This window comes from Epinephelus moara, chromosome 21, assembly GCF_006386435.1.
Source record: "Epinephelus moara isolate mb chromosome 21, YSFRI_EMoa_1.0, whole genome shotgun sequence".
NCBI classification, from domain to species: Eukaryota; Metazoa; Chordata; class Actinopteri; order Perciformes; family Serranidae; genus Epinephelus; species Epinephelus moara.
This window is the reverse complement of record NC_065526.1, coordinates 4,574,405-4,598,323: the sequence shown is the minus strand read 5'-3', so window position 1 is coordinate 4,598,323 and position 23,919 is coordinate 4,574,405. Positions and strand designations below refer to the sequence as shown.

The 23,919-nt window shown below is 41.6% G+C and overlaps 1 protein-coding gene across 1 annotated transcript in view; it reads right to left on the bottom strand.

Moving 5' to 3' along the window:
• Positions 1-23,919, bottom strand: part of LOC126409158 (unconventional myosin-X-like) — a 159,682-nt gene that overhangs the window by 11,578 nt on the left and 124,185 nt on the right. The window contains exons 14-21 of the mRNA XM_050075114.1: positions 23,070-23,136; positions 22,764-22,856; positions 20,293-20,361; positions 20,021-20,103; positions 18,755-18,863; positions 16,741-16,821; positions 1,507-1,631; positions 13-127 (exon numbers count right to left, since the gene is read on the bottom strand). Coding sequence (XP_049931071.1) covers positions 13-127; positions 1,507-1,631; positions 16,741-16,821; positions 18,755-18,863; positions 20,021-20,103; positions 20,293-20,361; positions 22,764-22,856; positions 23,070-23,136 — 742 coding nt within the window. The remainder of the gene's footprint in view (positions 1-12; positions 128-1,506; positions 1,632-16,740; positions 16,822-18,754; positions 18,864-20,020; positions 20,104-20,292; positions 20,362-22,763; positions 22,857-23,069; positions 23,137-23,919) is intronic.

Genomic DNA, 23,919 nt, shown 5'->3' with positions numbered 1-23,919 from the left:
TCTGTCCCTCACCTTGGTCTTTCCCAGCTGCCACTCTGCGCTGCTGCTGTCATAGAGGTGCAGCAGCTGGATGCAGCTCCCCCTGGGATCATCCGGCATCATGGCGCCACGCATCAACACCTTGTACCTGGAGAAGTGGTGAGGTTAGGTGGAAGGTTAGACTCCAGATGTCCTGGTGTGATTTAGGTAAGAATCAGGAATCTTGTGTGCATCTTAATTTTATTAATAAAAGACAGTTCCTCCAGGAATTCTGTGTGAACCTTCCAATCACCGCCAACTTTAGAGCAAATTTGACTATTTAAAATGGGTAAAATTCCATTTCACTGTGGAGCTGTGCAGCATATTGATTTGCTCCTTGCCCCTCTGTCTCTCTGTTTATCTGTTGTGCCTTGAACAGAGTCATACAAACATTGACAGGGCTGACTGTTAGCATCACAGCTAACATTACTCAAACTTTATTAACAGGTTTAATATTATCATGGGAAACGCACTCCTTTGAGTGGCAGCAACAGCTGATTGTTGGCGATCAGTTGTTGCTATGCCCCTAATCTCTCAAGACAGATTCTGCAATTTACATTGTAGAATCTGTCGGCAGCCCTGTGTGAAAGATGACTAGAGAGGGGGGGGAGGGCGGGGCTTTGAGTTTGAACATGCTGCGCTTTAGCCAATCACAATTGAGGGGGCGGTGCTGAGATGTGCAGGTGTCCCCAGGAAATGTGTACCTATAGAAACAGCAAGCTCTGCGTCCATGGCGACCGCTCCACCCAAAACGCCGTCTCGTCAATGTGAAAAAAATATTTTTTCCAGCGGATGTCTTAGTTACAACATGATTGAGCTAACTGGAGTAGTTTCATGTCGTATCCGACAACAGGAGGCTTTTAACAGATGACGTCCTGATGTTAGCTTTGCTGCTGCTGTTAGCTGTCCCTGTCAGCTGCAGCCACTGATGCTTTCTAGACATCGTGATTTCCCAAAACTGAATAAATACCACACATAGCAACACAAAACTGCTTTGCTAGCTCAATCATGTTGTAACTAAGATATCCGCTGGAAAAAATATTTTTTTCACGGACCGTTTATTAAGTTACTGAGTTACTACAGACACAGCTAACGGGGCTAACAGCTAATGGTTAGCCCAGCTAATCTACGATAACCATGTTATTGATTACAAACGTGCACACAGAGATAGTAATGTTTGTTCAATCATTGTGTTTATAGACTTTACAAACATCAGATTAGTTTACACGGTGATATAGTGACGTGAAAAATGTGAGATATATATACGTATATAAATATATATATATATATAGCTAAACTCTGCTGGTTTTTCTACCTGGAAGTATTTGTAAACAACAAGGCAATTCCCTTGGGGCACTGCCAGAAGTGAAGGGGTTGAGCGATCCCCGAGGCCCCTGCACTTCCGTTAGTCGAAAAACTACGGGCAGTGCCTCCAGAAGTAAAGGAAGAAAAAGAAAATCCTATATCTGCGTTGGTGCAGAGACAAACCTGGAGCAGAAGTCCTGGAAAGGTCTCCGGATGGGGAAGCCGGTGCGTCGGATCTTAACGGTCTCCAACATGCCGGAATATCTGAGCTGGTTCAGAACCAACGTTTGGTCAAACTGGTCAGGCATCTAGAAGCAGACAGTGATAGTGAAAAGTTAGGATAAACGTAACTACTGTTTGGCAGAAGACCATCAAATTCATTTAGATCTGAAATGGCCACTTCTAGGCCCTATACAACATTTAAATAATGGGAACATATGTCAAGTAATTATGGACATGAACAATGTTGTCTGTAAATAAGAACATACTCAAAGCTCTTCGTTAGCACTTCAGGAGTTGAGTGTAAATCCACTTCAATTCTACACTTACTCATTGCACATCATGTATATTTTCACATTTAATACATGACAATATATATGTTTTATACATGTTATCACTGAAGAACATCTTGTTTCTTATCATGTTTCTGCTGGTTTCATGGGAGAAAAATGTCATGAATAATAAAAACAAGAAAAAAACAGACCCTAAAACACAAAAAACAACCCTCAACAGCATCCTGCAGCATCAGCTGATGGTTTTCATTCAGTAACAACAGGACACTTTAACACCACAGGACACTTTCATTGATGTTCCTCTGCTGTTTAGTCCAGTCAATGCAGGATGCCATACACAATGTGATCCTATCGTGCAGCAGTGTTTGACGTAGAAGTCATTTTTTTCACAGCTGTAATGATTGATTTTTATATTCTGACTCCACTACTGTTTGAGAGCAGGTTTAGAGCACTGGCAGTGTTACTATGCAGGGTACTTTACTGGGGTTAAAGAGTTAAGTGTGAGCAGTTCTGTATTGATGTTTGCATTCTGGGTCGAAAAGTATAAACAAAACAAAACGCTAATATGGTTTGTGGTGAGTTCTTTCTTTTTTGGCCATCAGGGGTACAAGTGAAACAAACTGAAAACACAACATCTGACATGTCACTTTATAAAGCTGTTGTGTCAAACATTCTAGGAAACAGTTGTCTATTTCCACATCCAGCAGATACAGAGCAACATGATCATCCCATTGGAGTCGTGTTGGTGACCACGCGATAAATGTAATGTCGCCAACCTGGTCTCACAGAAATATGTGAAATGACCACATGGGTCAAAATGTGCCAGCATTACATGGCCGCACTACATAACAAATCCCAATGTAAAGTAAATCAGGATTCTTTCTCATGGTGCATCCAGGAATTCCCTAGTTCAAAAACATCACACAGTGGGTGGTGGTTAATGTTATGACCTCGTAGGTAGCATAAAAAGCTAGGAAGTCCTCATTGGGAGGTCAGTGTGAATGAATGGGTCAAACAAACACAGGACTTTCACCAGGAAAACTGTTGTATATGCCAACATGGACTTCTTTTGACTAAGGGCTCTGACACACATTAAGCCGACGATCAGCTGTCGGTCAAGGTCAGGCTGTCGCTGAACACCTGTCGCCAGAGTCGCCCCTGTTGGCATATTTTTAGCCAATCCAGCATATTGAATCGCCACTGACGTGGTTATTTCAACCAAAAAACAAAACTAAATCTTTTTCTAGTGCTAAGCAGGTAGTGTACGGTGGGTTTATCTAAGCTTGTCTGATGCCTGGTGCAGCTGGAAACACCGAGACTGAAACAGTTTGTATGTTTTAAACCAAAACTATGAGCCAAAAGAGGCTCAATAGCTGCATAAAAATGTCCTTAAATTCCTTTGAGTGCTGAATCTGTCAAACTATGTCATATGATGTCTACAGCTAAACCACACCCCACTTTCATCCCTTTAAACACATGTCCAGACCGTCACATACATAACACTGCATACCACTCAGTCACGACTTTGATCTCAGAGAGAGGAGTGCGTACGACAGCAACAGCCAGCAACAAATCAAAACCCTCCAAAAGACACACTTGGCATTGAGATACCATTATTACTTACAGAAGTGCATTCAGTGAAAACCATTTTCCCGGGGACCCTTCTCGCCCTGTAACCTCAGTGGGCGTAGGGGGGCTCAGAATAAGAGGGGGCTTTCATACCCACTCGTAATGCCCCCTTTATTCAGCGCCCATCTCCCCTGATAGCCCGTTGATGGGCCATTTGAGCTGCTGAGATGAAGAGAGGCCAATTCACCACCAGATCTTGACTGGGTGATTGAATGGCGCCCTTTAACTGCCACCGGCCGCAGAGAGGACCTCATTAGCATAACCTACATTTGCATACGGCCAGGCCGCAGCGTACAAAGCCGAGCGGTGTCAGGAAGCTGCCCTCTGCCTCCTGCCTTTCTTTGACTCCTGTTTTCTATCTCTATCGTTTCCTCTTTCTGGCAACCACTCCTCCTGGGATGTCAACAACTACTCTTTTTGGGAGTCAATACAGTCGCCTGACAAACCTTGTGAATTAAATTTTTCCTTCTGTCTTCTTTGCCATCTTTACTTCAGTTGTTGGAACACAATCTGGAGAAGTTTCATGCTGTGTCAAAGCGCTGCCTCTGTGTCAATTTAAAAGATAGTAAAAGGTCTGCAGCCCAAGAGACTCTGCTCTCTCACTTCAGCTATGACATTTTCTAATTTAGAAAGGTCCATTTTATCCATTCTATTCAGGGTTCTTAATAACGGAGAAACTGAAGCTGCCTGACATGAGGATGAATAGCCCAAAGTGACATGAATACAGCCTTTGTACTTCAGAAATTAGTTTCAAGGTTTGAATATTTTACAAAAAGTTTATCGCCCGCTATTTTTCGGTTCCAGCTGAGAACTGACTTTTTTTGGTCCTGAACCAATTTATTTTCAGTCGAGATACTCTGACAAGTTTAGCATTAGGTGTGGGAACTGGAATGGAACTAGCTCCATGTTGGTGGAAAAGGAGTATTAGTGTCATCTATTACATCTTTACCATATCATTGTCTATGGAGCAGCTTCAGACTTTATACTTGATGACATCACTAATTTCAGTTTTAGGACTCTACATTTTGGATTTGGGAGAGAGTTGTTCATGTTTACTAATAAATCTAAGACCATAGGAATATGTGTTTTTCATGGTTTAGGCCTCTTAGTTCCAGTGAAGAGAAATATTATTCCTATGACATACAATGGGATTTTAGACGACAGTGATCTTCCAACTCTATTTCAACATGACAACGCCTCAGTGCACAAACCAAGCTCTTGACTGGCCTGCACACAGCCCTGACTTCAACCCCATCCAACACCTCTGGATGAACTGGGCCACCAACTGTGAACCAGACCTGATCACCCAAAATGCTTAAATGGGAACAAATCCCTGCAGCAGGTTCAACATCTGGAGAAAATACTGAAACCAGACAAGTGGAGGCTGTTGGAGCAGCAGATTAATGGACCTGTTTAATTGTCACACATGACAGAAATGTTCAGTTGTGCCGCTATTCCTGATCATGTAGTGTAGAATTCAAGGTTTACAAACTGTTAGGATTGTTTGGAAGCTAAGCTCCTCAAGCCATGTCCTTTGATCCAGTAAGAAATGGAAGCTCTTACTCAGTTTCAGAATTGTATTCATTATAAATTTGTACATTTGGATAAAATGCTGAGCATAACTGTTGTGGACTAAGTAAGCTACGCTCTGACAATCCATCAGCTCAGAACAACAGCGCTGATGTAAATCAGCATCCAGACCATCTCAGGCCTCTATGGGGGCGTTACAACAATAGCCTGAGGGGTAAAACCAGTGTCTTTCTCAGCTCAACTTCCCTGCTAAAAGACTCAGAGCTCGCGCATTCAACAGGACAAAAGGGGGCGTGGTAGTTCGCTCCCGAGGGGGTTGGGAACCAACAGGGGAAGACACAGAAGACAAGTGAACTCAGGATGAGCCGTCCATCATTCACCACCAGTACGAAGGTACTGAAAGCCTGAATGCTTCATGATCCTGAATCTTCCGCATTTATTTGTTTTTTTTTAAATTCTGTGTCATTTTCAGTAAATATTCCCACATTCTGAAGACTTTGCATGAATTCATCCAATTCTGTAGGTTTGTGCAACTGAGGACGTAAGGAATATGAGGATGACATATGCTCCAGCATGAAATATTTACCTTACCTGCTGATATTTGTGGCACAAACACACTACGGTCAAATCAGAATGTCAGCTGAGTCACTGACTCCCATTTGAAATTCTTAAACAAGTCTTGGTGTGCGGGTTTGCCCTGTGAAGCTCATCAATTGAGTTGCTTTCAAGCTTGTAGAGAACAGGAACATTTTCTTTCTTGACTTTATAAAACAATATGACATGTAGTTTTACATCAATCAATCCAATTTCAAATGGATGTCATTACCCAGAAAATACTGAATAAGATTTTCTCATTTCCGCAGGTGACCTTTGGTTCTCTTCAGGAAAGAATTGGTATAATATCAAATTTCCCTTCAGAGTTTATACGTTCTTTTACACCAAAATGATTTTTCTGCCACTAACTGTACTGAAAACGTCAAATTTGAGGAGTTGAATCTGGATGAATTTATCTTTTTTTTCAGATTCAGTCGTCCGATCACAATGTCATAAAAATCCAAGGTGACACTTTCTAACTGCTTGATTTGTCTAACCAGTTGTCCAAAACAGATCCAACATTTGAGACGCTGGAACAGAGAATATTTGGCATTTTTGCCTGATAACCATTTTACATAAAATGCATTTTTCTACCTTCAAATTTGGAAGCGTTGGAAGACCTTCGCTCTCTGAAAGGATCAACATTCTTGCTCTAAACAGGACTAAGAACATCTAACAGAGCATTCACATCTCAAAGACCTCTGAGTTTCTTTGTCAGAAGTCTTGTTTGCTTCTTGGCGTCCAGGTCTGAATGTGGGAGCCAGCAGAGATTATCTCTCACTGCTCTGTAGGCGCTCCTTCACTGAGTTTTGGGGAATCCCTGGAACAATGTTTTCCGCTCATAGAGGGACATAAATCCAACCTTAATCCCTGACCCTGCTGTATTTAAGACTGACCCAGTTTGGTGGAGGATTCTATGGGTTTGAATTTCTCAAAAACATCATTGACACAAAGGAAACCTGCAGGGGTAGTGACGCTGTAGTGAAACCAATAAATACTAAGACAGACAGAGATATCGTAAAACAATGAAGCCTACATTAGTTGCGTAGAAAATGACCTCCTTTCTTTGTGCAAGTTGTAATAAAAAAGAACAGGATTTTTGTGCAGGTTGTTCACCACAACAGGCTTCACGAAGAGCAGCTTTGGTCTGGAGATACAACTATTGTTTTTTTCCATTATTGACTGATCTGTCAATTATTCTTTCAGTGACTCGACTCGTGTTTCAGTATATAAAATGTCCAAAAGTAGTGAAAAATGGCCATCACAATTTCCCACAGCCCAAGGTGACATCTTCAGACTGCTTGTTTTCACTGACCAGCAGTCCCAAACCCAAAGGTTTTTCCATGTTCACAAAGCTATAAGTCAAAGAAAAGCTGCAAAGTCTCATTTTTGAAATGCTGGACCCAAACAAATATTTGGCATTTTTGCACAAAAACGGACTTAAACACAAAAGAAAAGATACATTAAGATACATCTGACACCGAAGAGTACTTCAGTGAGGAAAATAACTGACGTTTTGTCTCATCTTAGCATCACAAAGATTAATTTCAGGCATACTGAAGGATCCACAGCAGTGGCATCTTGTAATCTTTGACTCAAAACGAAATCCCATTCTCAAGACAACTGAGCTTTCCTTAAAAAGCAATCATCAGAGAAACGACTTTCTCCTCATTATCATGTCATTAACTTCCTCATTATGTATCCAAACTCAATCACGTTTTGCCTTCCAAGCTCAATTATAATAACAATCATGCACTTACAAAGCTTAAAGACCTGCAGGCTCCATCTCAAGTCAGATGTCTTGTTTTTCCTTCTTGAAATTCGATGTGGATCATTTTGGTTCTGAAAGCCTTCGAGTCCAATTAATGAGACAACAAACAGGAAACAGAGGGACTGTCTGTTCGTTCAGGACATGACATTATAAAACTACACAGCAGAGATGACACTGATGGGATTTTCTTGCAGTTAAAGTAATAAAGGGACGAGATGTTGCATCTTCTCCTTGTTCTTTGACTCAGTAGAATGATGACATGTTATGGTCAGAGTTGGGTTTTCTTCTAATGTGCGACCTGATTTAAAAAATTGCAAAAACAAAACAGCTTTCCCATCTTTGAGATGCCACCTCCTTCAGTTAAAAGAAACTGGACTTTTGCGTGCAGAAGACAGAAAATCAAGTTGCCTGAAAAGCCTGGAAAGATGCAAAACTCGCTTTATGCATCTGTCATGTAGCTGAACACAACCGGCTGCATCTCACCTCATTCCACAGCACCAAAACCCTCCTCTGGATGCTTTAAACCTCGTGCAACAAGCACGCACTTGAACGCACCGCTTCCCATTTAAAAAGCATGCATCAGGTCTCACCGTGCATCGTCCCTCTGAGCTTCGCGTCCCTCAGGTTTTGCCAGATCAGAGACAAACAGGAAAATGACAGAAAACTTCCCAAAGCTGCTGTCTGTCTGTCTGTCTGCGTGTCTCTCTCCGCGACACACTGACCGGCTCAGACACACACATACAGACACACACTCTGCCACCACTGAGTCAAACAAAGGCTTTCAAACCCAGAACTCCACTCCCCTTTTTGTGTGGAGAGGGAGGGCCGTGGTTGCCATGGCAATGCGTCTCCTGCTGAGGCTAATTTGTGCGGGCCACTTGTAGGGCCAGTGTGTGTGTGTGTGTGTGTGTGTGTGTGTGTGTGTGTGTCTGTGAAGGAGAGAGCAAGCTGTTTACATTCAAACGTGGTGTGGTGATTTTTGTGTCCACTCACTGAAGCTAACTGGTCTCATGAACTGGTGTGACGCTGCCTCAGACTGGCTGAGCTGGGCTGAACATGAGCCTATCATCAGTCAGCTTCCTGTCAAACCACATCATGTGTGATCTTATCATTCTTCTAATCTTATAATGAGATGCTTCACACCTATTGCACCTCCATTTATTTAAAAATTTCTCCACTTTCCCATTTTAACTTAACTGTATAGATATATATCATATTTTTACACAATGTTTAATTTTATGAGCATCTTCTAAATTGGAAATGAGTCAAGTTGGATGAAGGAAGTTAAATATCTCATCTTATTTATGTAACTGTGTTTACCAGGTGAGTGGTTTCAAGCAAAATGCATTAAAACTGACAAAGTATGAGTTTGCACACATTTGCTTGAAGTATCAAGATTTGAAAAGTATTCTCATTAATACCATGCAGGCCGTCAGGAAGTGTGCCGGCCAATTTTAGTAGTGGCCAAACAGTAGTACTGCAATTTCCAGGGTCCGTCACGTGATGCCACTGGGCCCAAAAAGACTTTTTCCCATTGACTTACATGGCGAAAGAGATGTCTGTAAATCAGTGGATGAATTCTTTTTGAGCGTCACAACCCCCTGAAAAGACTCGTTTCACTATCATGACTTGATGCATTTGGTCAGAAAGTCTAGAAGCACCGCGTGATTAAATCATTTTATCCCCATTCAAGTAAGCGGAGCACTAAACTGGAAGGTAGCCGCTCAGCTGCACTCGGTCGTGCTTGGCTGCTGTAAGCCTCTAGTGCACCTGCTCTATGGTCCTCAAGATGCGGAATAGTGCCGATCATCCAGGTAATCTTATAGGCAGCCGTGGCCATAGGCGTCATTTAGGTATGGCGAGGTATGGCAGCTGCCATACCTTGGAATCGGGAGGAAAAAAGAGAGAGAGGTTCTGTAGTCATCTTACTCGAGGCGCACTGGCTGGTTGTTTTCATTGTATTGCACTTAAATAGGTCAATAACATGCTCATCAGTGAATTAAATTGTTCGCCACTTTGCTCCTCTGCGAGTTATGAGTTATGTGAGTTATCGGTGTGTTGTAAAAGCATTTTGCTCTGCTGCTGTAGACAGCCTGTCTAAATGATGTCTTGAAGCCTGTCTGATTGTATGTGGGGTTTTTTCTTCATGTCGGCATGTTAAGCTTGTATTTTAGGTCTCTGGAGACACTCCAATAAAGTTGCCTATACAGTATTGTACCAAATTGGCCTTTGTTTTACTGTGTTTCATACACCGGACCCCTTGGTTATCTTCTAGAAATGAGCTTGTAATTAATTTATTTTCTTTATTTTCTGTGAAGTTAAACACATGACTAATGATAATTAAACGTCCGCTTGCTGTCCGTGGTGCTGAAATATGCTCCGAAATAGTAGGGGTGTAACGATACATCGATCCACATCGATACATCGATTCATTGATTAACGATCCGATTATATCGATGCAAAATGAAAACATCGATCCATATTGTCATCTTAAAGATACACATTTATTTTGAAATTCACATAGCACGTCTGTGTCACCATTTCTGGGCAAGCGCGCCTCCGCTCAAACAACAAACAGAGCTCAGAATAAAATGGTCAAATCATATTCTAGTTGTTTTTGTGAGTTGATGTAAATGATTGTGTTAGATGGGCATATGATATTGCGTCATATCGATCGCAGGCTCCCGAATCGAATCGAATCAAAATCGTATCGTGACAGACTTTGAGATATCGGCAAACATCGTCATCCAAACAAATCGATATAATATCGTGTCGTGATGAAGCTGGTGATTTACACCCCTACGAAATAGGTCCGATGTTTTCACTGCTCTCACCAAGTCTTGCATTACATGCAGACATGAGGTATTATGAATGTGAAAAACAGCTTCATGTCCTTTGAAACAGTTTTCAATAGCATAGTATGTACTTCTGACAGGTCAAAGACCAAAGTGAAGTTTTATATAAGTTCTTATTTTTGAAACTCCATCATCAGTAGCTCTGTGACGTCATGTCATATTGCCATACCTTAGCTTTTGCTGAAATGACGCCCCTGGCCGTGGCACCATTTTGCCCTTATGCGCCACTGAGCAACTTTCATAGGAATGGACGAGGCCTTGCCTTCAACATTGTGTCCAGGTCTCCTCATACATCCATGTGATTATGGTGATTTTCACCATGGCCCTAAAGGGAGACTGTTGATCTTGAAGTCCTTGAGCTCAGTTCTTTTTCTTGTGTTTATCCCATGGATGTACGAAGAGAGCTGGATAAAGCATCTGAGGCAGAGCCCCGTTCATTCCCATGAAAGAGCCTCAGTGGTGCATGAGGCCAAAAATTACCTGGATGATTGGCACTACTTCCGCACAGTAAGGGCCTAAAGAGGAGGTGCACTAGAGACTTTTGCCAGCTGAGTGGGTAACTTCTGGTTCAGGCCTCTGCTAACTTTGATGGGGATAATATTATTCAATCTTCCATCTCTTCTAGACTTTCGAAATGTAATCAGACCAGATGGCTCAAGTCCTGATAGTGAAATGAGTCATTTTGAGGGGTTGACACACTTTTTCCGCAATTTTTTCCCACTGATTTACAGCGACTCTTTCACAATGTAAGTCTATGGGAACAAGTTTTATTGGGCTCAGTGGCATCACCTGATAGATCTGGAGGTCCACGCTTTTGTCACTATGTCAGAGTGACGTCAAAGTGGGGCGCAGTTCCTGAGCTCGATTTATCTCAAAGAAAGCACAAACACAAATGCATCACTTCCTGTGTGGCAGGAAGGAACACAGCAGGCTGATTTCATCTTCAGTGTGAGTTTCAAAAACTGGATGAAGGTTGAATTATTGCTGAGATGCAGACTGATTATCTGAAAACGTGACGTGTGTGTGTTTGTATGGTATGCAGTTTGTTCTACGGACACAAAAACCCACAATGCTGTCAACACAGGTTCAGTCAAAATCAATAGACTCTGATCAGTCTCCATCATCGGTTGTAATTACTGTCAAAACACACTCTCTCACTCACACACATACACACACACAGAATGTAATGCCTGCAGAAAGGATGGAATTTCTGTGGTGACAGGCGACTGCATTTGATGAGCGTAGATGTTGAGGATGACAGCTTTTTATGAGTGATTGTGTGTGTGTGTGTGTGTGTGTGTGTGTGTGTGTGTGTGTTGGAGTTGTTGTGGTGACACAGACACAAAGGAAAATGTCTGTAAATGCCGACATCTGCCTGCTGAGCATCCTTTATCCAAACTGAATTCTACTTGTGACTGTCGGCTTATAAGCAGACACACACAAAGTATTCAAATACATGAATACAAAGTTATACGGTAAATTAATAAAGAAAAAAAACAAGGTTGATTTGAGGTATTTGGAGTATTATTTTAACATGCAGAGATGTGATACTGTAATGTCTTTGTTTGTTTGTCAAAATAAGAATTTTTGTGCTTTTGTTTTATTTCTTATTATTTCATTATTCTTACATTTTATTTATCATATACACCGATCAGCCAAAACATTCAAACCACTGACAGGTGAAGTAACTTCCTGTTAAGACTCCTGTGTCTTTGGTGTGTGACTATTTGAGTGTACAGTAAATGCACAAACCTGCTTGTCTGTGTGTCCTGGTTGTATTTAGAGCCAACAGTTTGTCAGCACTATTACGCATTCGATCAATATATTGATATTTCCAGAGACTCCACTGACCATCTGCGGGAGTCCCATGACCCTGCAGCTTGCACCCAAAATAGCTGTTGGTCTGTTACTCAGTAAATGAACCTCTCCTCACTTCCTGAAATGTCTTTACTTTCCAAATATGCTGAAAGAAAGAAGAGCTGGAAGTTAAAACTGAAGGTCTCTGATGCACATTTTTGACTTTGCCTCCACATCCTCATCCTTTTCTCTCCCTCCATCTCCGTGCCCTCCTCCCCTCTGACACCTGCTCAGTCAAACAGGCAGATGACAGGGATGCCTCTCGGGGGCTTTTAGGGGCCGCGTGCCGTGTCGCCCTGACCCTTGTTTCCCCTGGGGAAGCCCAAACACCCCCCCACACCTCCTTCTCTCACTACATTAAGCCCCATTGAAAAGTCATCATCAGGCCTTGTTTAACATTCGATCAGAAGAGGAGTCCAGACGGTCGGGTTTCGCCTCGTAAAAACATGCCGGCTGTCCAGCTGGTCTCCCAGAGGACACGACAGATACCCAAGAGTGTGTGTCTTATCTGTGCATCTGTGTATCTGTCTATCTGTTCATCTATCTATTCATAAGAAATTAAGCAAAGTAACTGGTCTCAAGACACAAAAATGACAACCTGAATCACACAGACTCAAAACTAACCAACAAGCAATTACAGTGTTCACTCCATATACAGTATTTTGTGTGTATGTTTGTAGGGGTAGTCTACAGACTCTACATTCAGTGAGTCTGTAGGCAAACCCCGGAGATCTTGCCTCTGGAAGAAGAGCGGAAGAGCCCTGGTTTCCGGTTGTAGGCTGTTTGTAGTCCACGTGATATTGAGTTTTCAGCGATATCAGTGAGAGATATTCCAAAGGAAATAACATCAAATTTCTGGAGAAACTGTTCGGAGATATCAGAGAGAAGCCGACAGAAAGGTCTTCAATGTGCATGTGAGAGCTACATTCACAATATCATCTGCTGGCGGAGTATAAATCACGAGAACATTAAAATAGAGGGAAAAGCTCACCAGTCGCAATGCAAGCGTCAGGCACCCCACGTCTTGACACTTCACATGAAGGACAAAGAATGTTCTTGTACAGCAGGGTAAGTCAATATGTGGTTTAAATTTAAGTTAATGTTGAGTTATGTTCCCTCCTTGGGGCAGACAAAGGGAGAGCAGCTAGCACACAAAGCTAGCGTTAGCTAACGTTAGTTAGCTTCTTAACTTGGAACAGACGTAGGTGTTTTCATTGATCTTTGCTGGTTTCAGCTGTTCGTGTGGTCTTCCACACTGTTTTAGCCATATCTTCCTTGGGTCTTGGGCTTGGGGAAGGGGAAAAATTCAACACCACCTTCGACACTTTTTGGGCATCAGGTGTCGGACTTGAAGGTAACGTTACCGTATGCACGCCGCTTCGGCATATTAGCTTCTGCTGAAAGCTTGACGGACCTCTCGGTTGCTACACACGGTTGCTAACGTAGGATTGGACAGTAACTGATTAAGGAAGAGGCTTAGCGAAGGGTCAATTGGTTTCACTGCAAACTCTTAATCCATCACAATGGTTCAGCATATTTACTTATATGTAAACAGAAGTCGGAAATGGAAATTTGCCTCCTCCGCCCAAATAAAACCGGAATGCCAAAAAATCGGGGGTCTGCCCCCGGAGGCTGTATCGCCGTCTGCTGGAAGTCAGACGCTGAATAAGGCCGATGGGTTCCGAGAATGTTGTAGGGGCGTCCTTCATTTCATATTAGTCTATAAATCCTGTGAATTTGTATAAAAATGATTCAATCTTCCATCTTCTTCTTTAAGCTGCTAAGATCCCTCGCCCAGTGCAATGGACATAACTTTTCTAGAATGTCAAGATCTATGATAACTGTCATCTGACTCCACCCAAATGCACAGACGTATATGATGGGATGTCTATAAGCCAATCACAGTGTTCCACATCATCTAAAGTGGACTGCAGTAGAGCCACGCCCTCTATTTACAACGAGTATGGCTAATCGCGAGGCAACATATCATATTAAGATATTATGTAAAAGATTTTCAGCTTTTACTCAGGACTTTTACAAACAAATAAAAAGATATTTTGAGAAGTAATGACAAACACAGTGCAGTATATATGCAATGTAATTGGGCGTCAGCAGCTCAGTCCATAGGGACTTGGGTTGGGAACTGGAGGTTTGCCAGCTCAAGTCCCCATACGAACCAAATATGGAGTGTGGAGAACTGGCACCTTAACAGCATCAAGAGTGCACTAGAGCACGTCTCTCCATTTAATGCATGTATAGATCCTGTTTGTGCATATGTGTGTATGACAACAGAGAGAAAAAAATTAAATTTCCCACTCAGGGATTGATAAAGTATTTCATCTTTCTAATATGTCTTTTTTAAGTGTGAAGAAAATCTACACACCTGATCCAAAACTGCTGCTGTTTGTCTCAAAGAAAATAATCCCATCACACTGTCCAAGTTTTTGGATATTTTGCTTTGCTGTGTATCTCTGTGAAATTATTTCTCCTGTGTTTAACAGCTATTAGACTAAATATCTGTATGGATCATCTTCACTGTCCCTTGAGTTGGTCTTGAAAATGCATTTTAGTCATTTTCGTCACTTTGGGATAATTTATAAGACAAACTTCATCTGGAAACGTATTCAAGGCATCTGGAGTTTTAACAGTTTTAAACACTCCCAGGCCCTCTCACTCTGTACAATTGTATACGTGAATGTTGTAAATGAATTCTGTGCATGGTTTTTTTACACGACCATGTGTTGACGACTCCACGCTGTCATTTTGGCCGGAGATAATGGTTAAATACAGATTAAATAGAAACTGAATCCTTGTTCAACTGAAACCCCTTTTACATTTATAAAGAAAGGAAAATGTCTGAAATGTTAATGGGTGGTAAAATGGGAAAAAGGAGGAAGTGGTGAACATGTGTTTTCTTTTGGTTTTTGACAGTTTGGACACAATTTAGTCGGTTCTCAAAAAGTAAAGAGGTTCTCGGTTGTGCTCACATCATCTCACACACACTACTGATGCACAAAGATCAGAAACCACACCCCACACACACACACACACACACACACAGTGACGGACAGAGGGAGCCTCTGTATCCATGTGAATCAAAGCTCTCCACAGATGACGGCCCCAATCACAAAAACTCCTCACAGTGACGTTACAGATGCGCTACATCTGCGTCACAAACCACATCAGAGCAGTGTGAACACACAGGAGGTGGACAACATAACAAGAACACCTGAAAATATGATGCAATCCAATACCACAACCCTGCCTTAATTCTCTGAATCAATATCAGTCGGATTTGCCACTGAAAGTCTCATGGAAAAGAACGGATTCTATTAATTTCTATTGATATGGACAGGTTGTTATATTAATATCCACTGTTGTCCAAGAACTCAGGAACTCCAATATGCATGCCTGAATGATTGACACCACCTGAAAACTTTCCATGTATTCCCAACTGTACTGTTAGTGTTGTTGTTTTTTTACAGACTTCTAGTTTGAGCTCCTTGGTTTGACAGTCTTTCATAAATTATAAAAATAAGATGAGAAACTTCTGCAGAAAAATTACTTTACTGGAAGTGTAAATCTGCTAAAACTGATTTACAACATCTTATTTTCATTTAAAAAAAAACGTAAAATATATCAGCGAGTGCCTTCACAGTGATGGCCCTCCTTTGAATTACGCCAGAAATCACATGGTTATATAAATATCTGCAAAAACATTTACAATCAGCTGCTGAACATATCACTTAGTTTCTCACAGACAGCTGATTAGCAGGCAGCACTTCTCTGGAAGCAGACCCTCACTGACGACCAGACATGGGAACTATCAATATTAACTGACATCAGCAATCAATACGAGTGTTTCCATGTCAACCGGATTAAACTTGACACATCTGACGTTTGCAGTGATGTTGCTAATGAGTCAACGAGGCACCCAGACAGATATCGATAAGATCTAAGTATAGTCCTGCCAATGAGTCAGTCAGTCCTCTGGCAGCCTGGAGGATTCGGCCAATTTCAAACCGCAGACATGTGACGTCACCCTGAGGGGATGCTTTCACGTCATCTCTCCAATTACAAGCCAGAAATAAAATGTAGAACAAAGACAGTGCAGCCTGGTTGGTGCTGCGGTGGGGCGAGGAAGCAGAAACAACCACGACTGAGTGTTATAAGCAGAGACAGCTGTCAATCAAGCAAACACACAATCTAATGTCATGCTCTACTTGCCTCAGTTTCAGTTCACAGAGGGTTTCTACTCATTGCTGTTTCACACCACCTGGATCCTCTGTTCATATTCTGGACTAAACACGTATCTATCAGATGGTTAAACTACACGTCACTCGGTGAACATAAATAAAATGCAATATTCTGTGAGTATGGAGTCACAGTGCGCACGGTGAATCCCATCACTCCTGCCTGTATATCATTTGTGTACATTATCCCCGCATTCTCCGCTACTCCAGCCTGTTGCTAAGCAACGCGGGGTCAAAGGGCGCCAAAGGGGCCAGACGCTTCTCATTCCTGTCTGCGGCTGGTTGGTGGGGGAGGACTGCTTGATTATTAAAATGACAAACTATCCACACACACACACACATTGTGATACTGGTGTGCAAAATGGTGTATGTGTGTGTGTGTATGTGTGTGTGTGTGTGTGAATATCAGCACTCACCTTGTTTCTATTTGGTTTGATGCATCGGATGAAGTACGGGTTAGAAGTGCTGAGCGTGGCCATCAAGGAGTGCAAAGAATCCTGCAACAAAACACACACTTGTGTTACTACTGGTGCTGCTATTATTACTACTGTCTGTTCATAGCAGAGTTTGTATTACCATCATAACTGTTTTCTACTACTACTTATTGCTTTGGAATAAGATAACTATTACTGAAACTGTAATACTTGATCTTAAATACTCCATGAGCATTACCATCACCAATACTTCTACTCTAATAATTATACTACCACTGATACAATGGTACAACTGATACTACCAGTATTTCTACCTCAGTGTTCACAGGTCATAAACCAAAAAAGAAACTTCCCAACAGGGATGGGCAGTATTTCTATCACTTGTATTTAAAATAAGTATTTCAATTACATTTGAGTATTTTGTAATTTGTATTTGATAAGGCCGATAAAAAGCAAATGTAATTTGTAACAAAATACTTTTGAGTGGAGTAATTTTGTATTTAAAATACTCAAAATACTTTCTCCACGAATCAAAAAACAAAAATAATAGGCTACACATTTTTATGGGCTGTTAAGTCTGGTTAATAAATATATATATATACATAATCAAGTTGTTGTCTTTTAACGGCTTTGCTTAGTTACACTTAGTTAGTTCTGTGACTGTTCTGCCTTTTTGTGGGGTTCACCAGAGCTTTGTGTATATCTGAATACTCTGCTACACCAAATTGTGAGAAAACAAGCACAAATTTGCAATAGCTGCGACCAAATTTGCTACTATCACGTCATTAATGGATGAATCATGGTTGTTCTTGCTACTATCACGTCATTAATGGATGAATCATGGTTGTTCTTTCTGGCATAGTTACTTGTGGTCTTGAATTGCAGCATGTACCTTTTGAGCATTTTTGGTCAAGGACTTTTTGAGTTATTCACAAAAAGATTTGAATCGGTTAGTATAGTGCCACCTATGGACGAATCGTGGGCATTCTTTCTGGTATAGTTACTCATGGTCTCCAGTTGCAGTATGTAAATTTTGAGCATTTTTGGTCAAGGACTTTTTGAGTTATTCACGAAAAGCTTTGTGGACCGACCAACTGACTGACAGAGTGACCTATAGAGCTGCGGCTCGCTGCTAAAAAGAAACAGAAAAAAAGTATTTTCTGTATTTGAAAATACAAAATACATGTATTTTATTTTGACATATTTATTTGAGGGGTATTTTGTATTTTGTATCAAAATACATTTTGATGTATTTTTGCCCATCTCTGCCAACAATTTATGGGAAAATGCAGGTATGTCAGATTTGGTGTTGTATTCATCGTCCACCGGTCAGACAGCTGCATTCAGAAACTCCAGGTGGGGATATTGCACCAAGCAGGATTACTCAGTTGCCAGGTAACGTCCAAGCATATTAATGAATAATAATAAATTGCATTTTAAATACTTCTGCCTGATGAACACATTGCCTACAAGCCTTTACAGTGGTCAGGATGAAAGAAAAAGGGGGCGGGGCTGGTAAAAGGGGGTTCAATTACAGTAGAGAGGCAATGGTTGATTAGTGATTACCACTTCTACTCCTACTATAACAAATGGCTCCTATTACTATTACAACTACCATTGCAACAACTCTTACTTCCACCATAACTACCAGTTATTGCTTATTACTGCAGAACAGCAATTTAATAAGTAACAATATTAAGACTGCTACTTCTGCTTTTGCAAATATTACTGCTATTACCACTAACAACACAAAAGTAAGTACTACTACCACTGGTTTTATTGCCTCTATTACTGCCACTGTTACCTCCACTACTATAGTACCACTGCTGCTAACACTAATATGATTTGGACTACTACCAGCATCAGAACTGACTGACTAAAAATAAGATGCACGATCAGAGAGCTGTGCTGTGTTTCAGTACTCAGTCATGTTATTTAGCACTGATAGTTCTTGATGAAGACTCAGCAGTAAACATGTTGTTAACGTGTGACTCACCTTAAACTGGGAGCTGACGGTGGGCCGTCGGTGCTTGGAGGTGCTCTTCAGAGTGTCCTGTTTGTTTCGGCTCAATACGTGTTCAAACAGGTCGTAGACAAAGTCCAACCTGACACGACAAAAGGAAATACTCAGACTACATACACATGCTGTGGGATATGTATAAACATAAACAAACACATATGTGGACAGGACAGGACAAGAGCTGCATACTCAAACAGTAACTGCAGTTAAAATGGTTTTACCCAAATGTGACTGATGATGTACCAATGATGAACTCCATTTACAGAATTGTTAATTTAATATTATTCAAAGTTAATGTCATCATTCCTTCTTGAAGAAGTCACACTGTGGATAAACTTTACTGCTCTATTTGTATGTACTCCAAAACACTCAGAAATACTAGTCAACACAAAATAAAGTCAAAAAACAATTCAATTAATATGATATTTAAATCCCACAAAGGAATAAAAACTTCTAATTTTTCAGTTTTGATTATTACTTGACAACAATAGCTGTGAAACGAGCTCATAGTTGGGACCACATATGCATGCATTCATCCATGCGTTGCCCCTTTTTGTCAACTGACATGAACAGCTAATGAGTTTTCCTTTGGCTCATGATCATCTTTGCGTAAAATCAAAATCTTCGGTGAGTCTGTGAACCCATTAGGAAGCTGTTTTCGTGATAGGCCACTCCTGATGCCACCCACTGGGAGTGTGGGCACCATGAACAAGCTGGGTGGAGGGCACGCACATGCAGAAAACTCCTACAGGTGCTGGATCAAAAAAATCAAACGAAAGCAAGAACCAGGCTGGAGATCGGCACACTGTATCAAAAGCTCCCAGTTGTTTTAATTGTGCAACGTTTCAGTCTATCACAGATCTTCATCAGGCATTATTACTGGGGGAACTAAACTACCACTAAACTACTGGGAGCTTTTAATACAGTGTGCAGATGTCCTGTCTGGTTGTTGCTTTAGTGTGTGTACCAGGCGAAATTTCATTCTCCCAGAGCAAAAACTGTGGCTGCCAAAGGGTGGGGAGACTTTTCTCAACTGACCGACAGGACGAGCTACAGAGCAGCTGGTCGCAGCTAAAAAAAAAAGGTGCAGTCTGCAAAGTTTCAACAGATTCTACCAGGTCAAGCTGCAGAGTCGTGCACAGAAGAGCAGGATAATTTTAATGTAAATTATAACAGTCGGTAGGATGAAGCCTCCACAAGCTTCTCCCATGATAAAGAAATGTAAGAAATACAAAAATCTACCTGCTCTCCCTCAGCAGGTTGAGGATGTCATCTCTGAAGGTGTCTCTGTTCTTCTCCAACATCCCCCTCACATCGTACACCACCTGCAAAAGGCCACAAGGGGGCGTCAGAGAGTTTCACAGGAACAAAGAAAAGAGGAGCAGCCCATGGACATGTGTTTTCCTACAGATATTCAGTTTAAAGTCATCAGCTTTAAGTTCTTTTTTAATATGAAAACTATGTTCTTTACACAGCTATACTAAAATTAAAAAAAAGTACAGAGAGTATCTTACCTCTCCTGCATAGTGCTTGACTCCGAAGTAGTGCACAGCAACACGTGGTTTCACATAGAAAGAGTTTTTCTGCAGCAATAGAAAGGAAACATTAATTACTTTTGACAAACAGTCCTTAAAATCACATCTGTAAACTTTTCTACAGCTGGTTCCTGACAGCTGAGCTGATCAACTGTCCATTCAAATCATACCTGCATGAAACTTTGTTCTTACCACTGTTGTAAAATAAGAAAATCAGTTGCTCCGAGACAAAAACTGTAAAGTTATTCTGTGATTGACGCCCACTGTGATTGCCCTTTAAAGCCCCTTTTAACAATCTTCATGTCTCTGGAAATAACAAATAGTCCTTTATTCGATCGTGATCCAGTTTAACGAGGCTGTAAAGCTCTGCTCGGATCGCCAAGAAAATATTCACTCAAATATTTACGAGCGCTCAAATTTATTCAAATTAAAGACTTCTACATCTTTACTACTTGCAGTCACATCAGTGTTTAAACCAAGTCAAGCTGTTTGGCCCACATTCAAAAGCCAAGAGCTTGACTGGGATCAGCATCCTGTTTGCGACAGATGCAAACAACATTAAAGATGTACCTGCAGCTGTGACTTTTACCACAGAACGCTGAAATATAAACTGTCAGGTTCCTGATTTCATTAGTAAACGGTTTGATGATCCCCTGATGAAATTCCTGAGGCCGTGGCTCAGATTGTTTGTCATGTTATTTCCAGACAAAACAAAGCGGTGACCTTTGTCATGCTGCTGTTTTTTTCCTGTGATAAAGTGTGGACGTGGCAGTTTAATATTCAAACATCTGCCCCCATGGAGACGCCATAGCTTTAAGGTTGCATTGAACCTCACTGACCGCAGTGACTCAACTAAACATAAACTCTGACTGCATGAGTAACGTAAATTAGATCCAATATTTTATGTTATATTTTTTCATTCGCAGAAAAAAACAACAACGGTGGTGCACGCTGAAATAATCTCATTTGTTCACTGGAGAAGAGGCATTTTTTCAGGAGACACAAACTGATGTCTGTCAAAAATAATTCTGAAATATATGAATGCTCATTTGTGATGACTGACTGAGCTTTTAGGGATAATATGAACTCATAAAGTCTGATAGAACAGAATATATCTTTATTGTCCACCAGGATAAAAATCTGTCCTTGACTCAACAAACAAATAAAGAGACAAGTAGTTAGTAAAACAAACAGCTTTCCTCCTCGTCCTTTCTGTAAAAAGGTTTTAGGTTTTGGGGGTTTGCCAACGATAGCAAACCCCAACTATAGATCTACAGTTCAGGTGACCGTACCAGGCAAGAAGGTGAAAAGTTAAAAGACACTGTTCTAAGATCTAAGAGGTCGAGAGTTGGAGTACGGGTAGAGAAGTTCGGCAATGGACTGGGGTGCGAGCCCATCTACCTTAAAATCAATCCTGTATCTGATAGGTAGCCAGTGCAGGGATGCTAGCACTGGTGTAATGCTGTCTGTTTTGCTGGCACCAGTGAGGAGCCTCGCTGCAGTTAGCTGCAGGTGAGACAAAGACGACTGGCCAACACCCAGGTACAGAGTTGCAGAGTTGCAATAGTCAAGCCTTGAGGAGATGAATGCAGTGGTTACAGTCTTCATGGCACTGCGAGAGATCAGCTCACTTGAGATGATGACTTGAAATCTTTGATGCACTGATTCACGTTTTTTAAATTGGTAGAAGTCCAGGCTTCATGGCATTACCTTCCTCTACCACTACCTTCCTCCTCTCTTAAATCTGAACTTTTTCACTGCTTTTCTCACTTCTGTCTGAAGTCTCTGCAGCTCAGAGAATTATCTCAAACAGTGACATTATAGCTCCTTTTACACTACCAGATTTTTGGCGAATGTTGGGCCATTTTGCCGGCAAGCTGTGAGCGTTTAGTCACACAGAGCCGGATTGGCGAGTTGATCCGAGGTGCCCAATTTTCCGCCTCGTAGGGTAGACATATTGGCGGAACCTTTTTAGTTTAAACAGATGGAGGCGGCCTTCCGCAACAGGAGGGGCTGTTGAAGACTTGTGGGAGGAGCTGTTGATGACGCCGCACGTGCGACCCACTGATGATGGATAAACAGGAAACAGCTGATAGCAGGAATTAGCGAGCAGCTAGTAGCAAGAGGGNAGAGAATCGCCGAAGGACTGACCAGCCGCGGCTTCCCTCCCACGTCACTGTTTATGTCACACGCTGAGCTACACTTTTGTTTTTATACTGCCAATGCTGAAAAAAGACTGATTGGGCTTTCCTGCAAATTTGCACAATTCCTGTCTAAAAAGGGCTTGTGTCTGTATCCACAGTCACTCTGCCAATAGAGAACTAAGTGTCGTACTACATTTCAGCCATTGACGAGATGCTTTTGAGTTGTGAATAAGAAGCAGAATCTCGCAGTTAAAAACATGCTGAAAGGTGAAATGGTCGACTGAGATGTGTCAGACGGAGACATACCGAGTGCTGGCTGTGGAGTTTCTCCAGCAAGGTGTCATCTGTGGCTTTGGGGAAGTGACTCTCCTCGTTCAACAGAGCCAGGAGACCCAGTTTCTATGGAAACATGGAGAGATCGTCATCATTATGATTGATATCATCATCACCTTGGTTGTCCTTATCCTCACCGCTTCTATTGTTATTTTTTAATCATATAATAAAGAGCAGGTATCATAGACACAATCTTTATCACCAACAGCATCATCCTGTGTCCTTCTGTGCATAACCTCAGTTCCAAGTTAAGCAAGACTTTTGTCACACCCCTCATACCTTCTCAATCAGATCCAGACACTCTCCGTTGTCCATCCAGTTGATGTCGACCCAAACCAGGCCTTCCCTACAGGAAGTATCCAAAAACACCAGGTTTCAGAGACATTTTACAAAAGCAAATGAATAAATGGACAGCATGAAAGTAAACCCACTATTTGGCCTTCTTCGAGTCTTTCACTGACTTTTAACCTCCATCAGGAATGCATTTGCACCCCTGACTACTACTTTTTGCAGTTTTTCAAATAGCAATGAAACGATTGTGGTGAACAGATGCTGTGTTCGTGTGCAGGTAGCGACGTCCTACAATCAGGACTTCCAGGTTGGCAGCAAACAGCATTCTTGTTCTGTTTAATACAAAAACATCCAACCCAGAAGACAAACACAGCCAAACACTTTCAGAGGCTGCAGCTCTGCAAATTACAAAGTTGTTGAGATGTTGGTGGAGCAGCGGACCGACTGCCTTCAGGCCGCTGACCTCATCAGCTGTGTTTTCTAAATACTGAGAAACATCAGGTAACAATTTGGTGAGAGTGGATATGACATGATGTTTTGTGTATATGTGAAATCACAATATTTGGCAGGCTACACTGTGCAGGGCTCGGATTTTCCATGTTAGCTTAGCCAAAGCAAGGCAGTGTTGAAGAGTGAGACTGAAGGGTCAACGACCTTCAGTGACATCTTGTTCAGCCGCTTCTCAAAAAGCCCAATCTGGACCCCGCTGTTCTTAGTAACTACCGGCCCATTTCCAAGTTGCCCTTTGTATCTAAGATTCTAGAAAAAGCAGTTGCAAACCAGTTAGTGACAGCGTTGAACAGTTACAATATCTTAGATAAATTTCAGTCCGGTTATC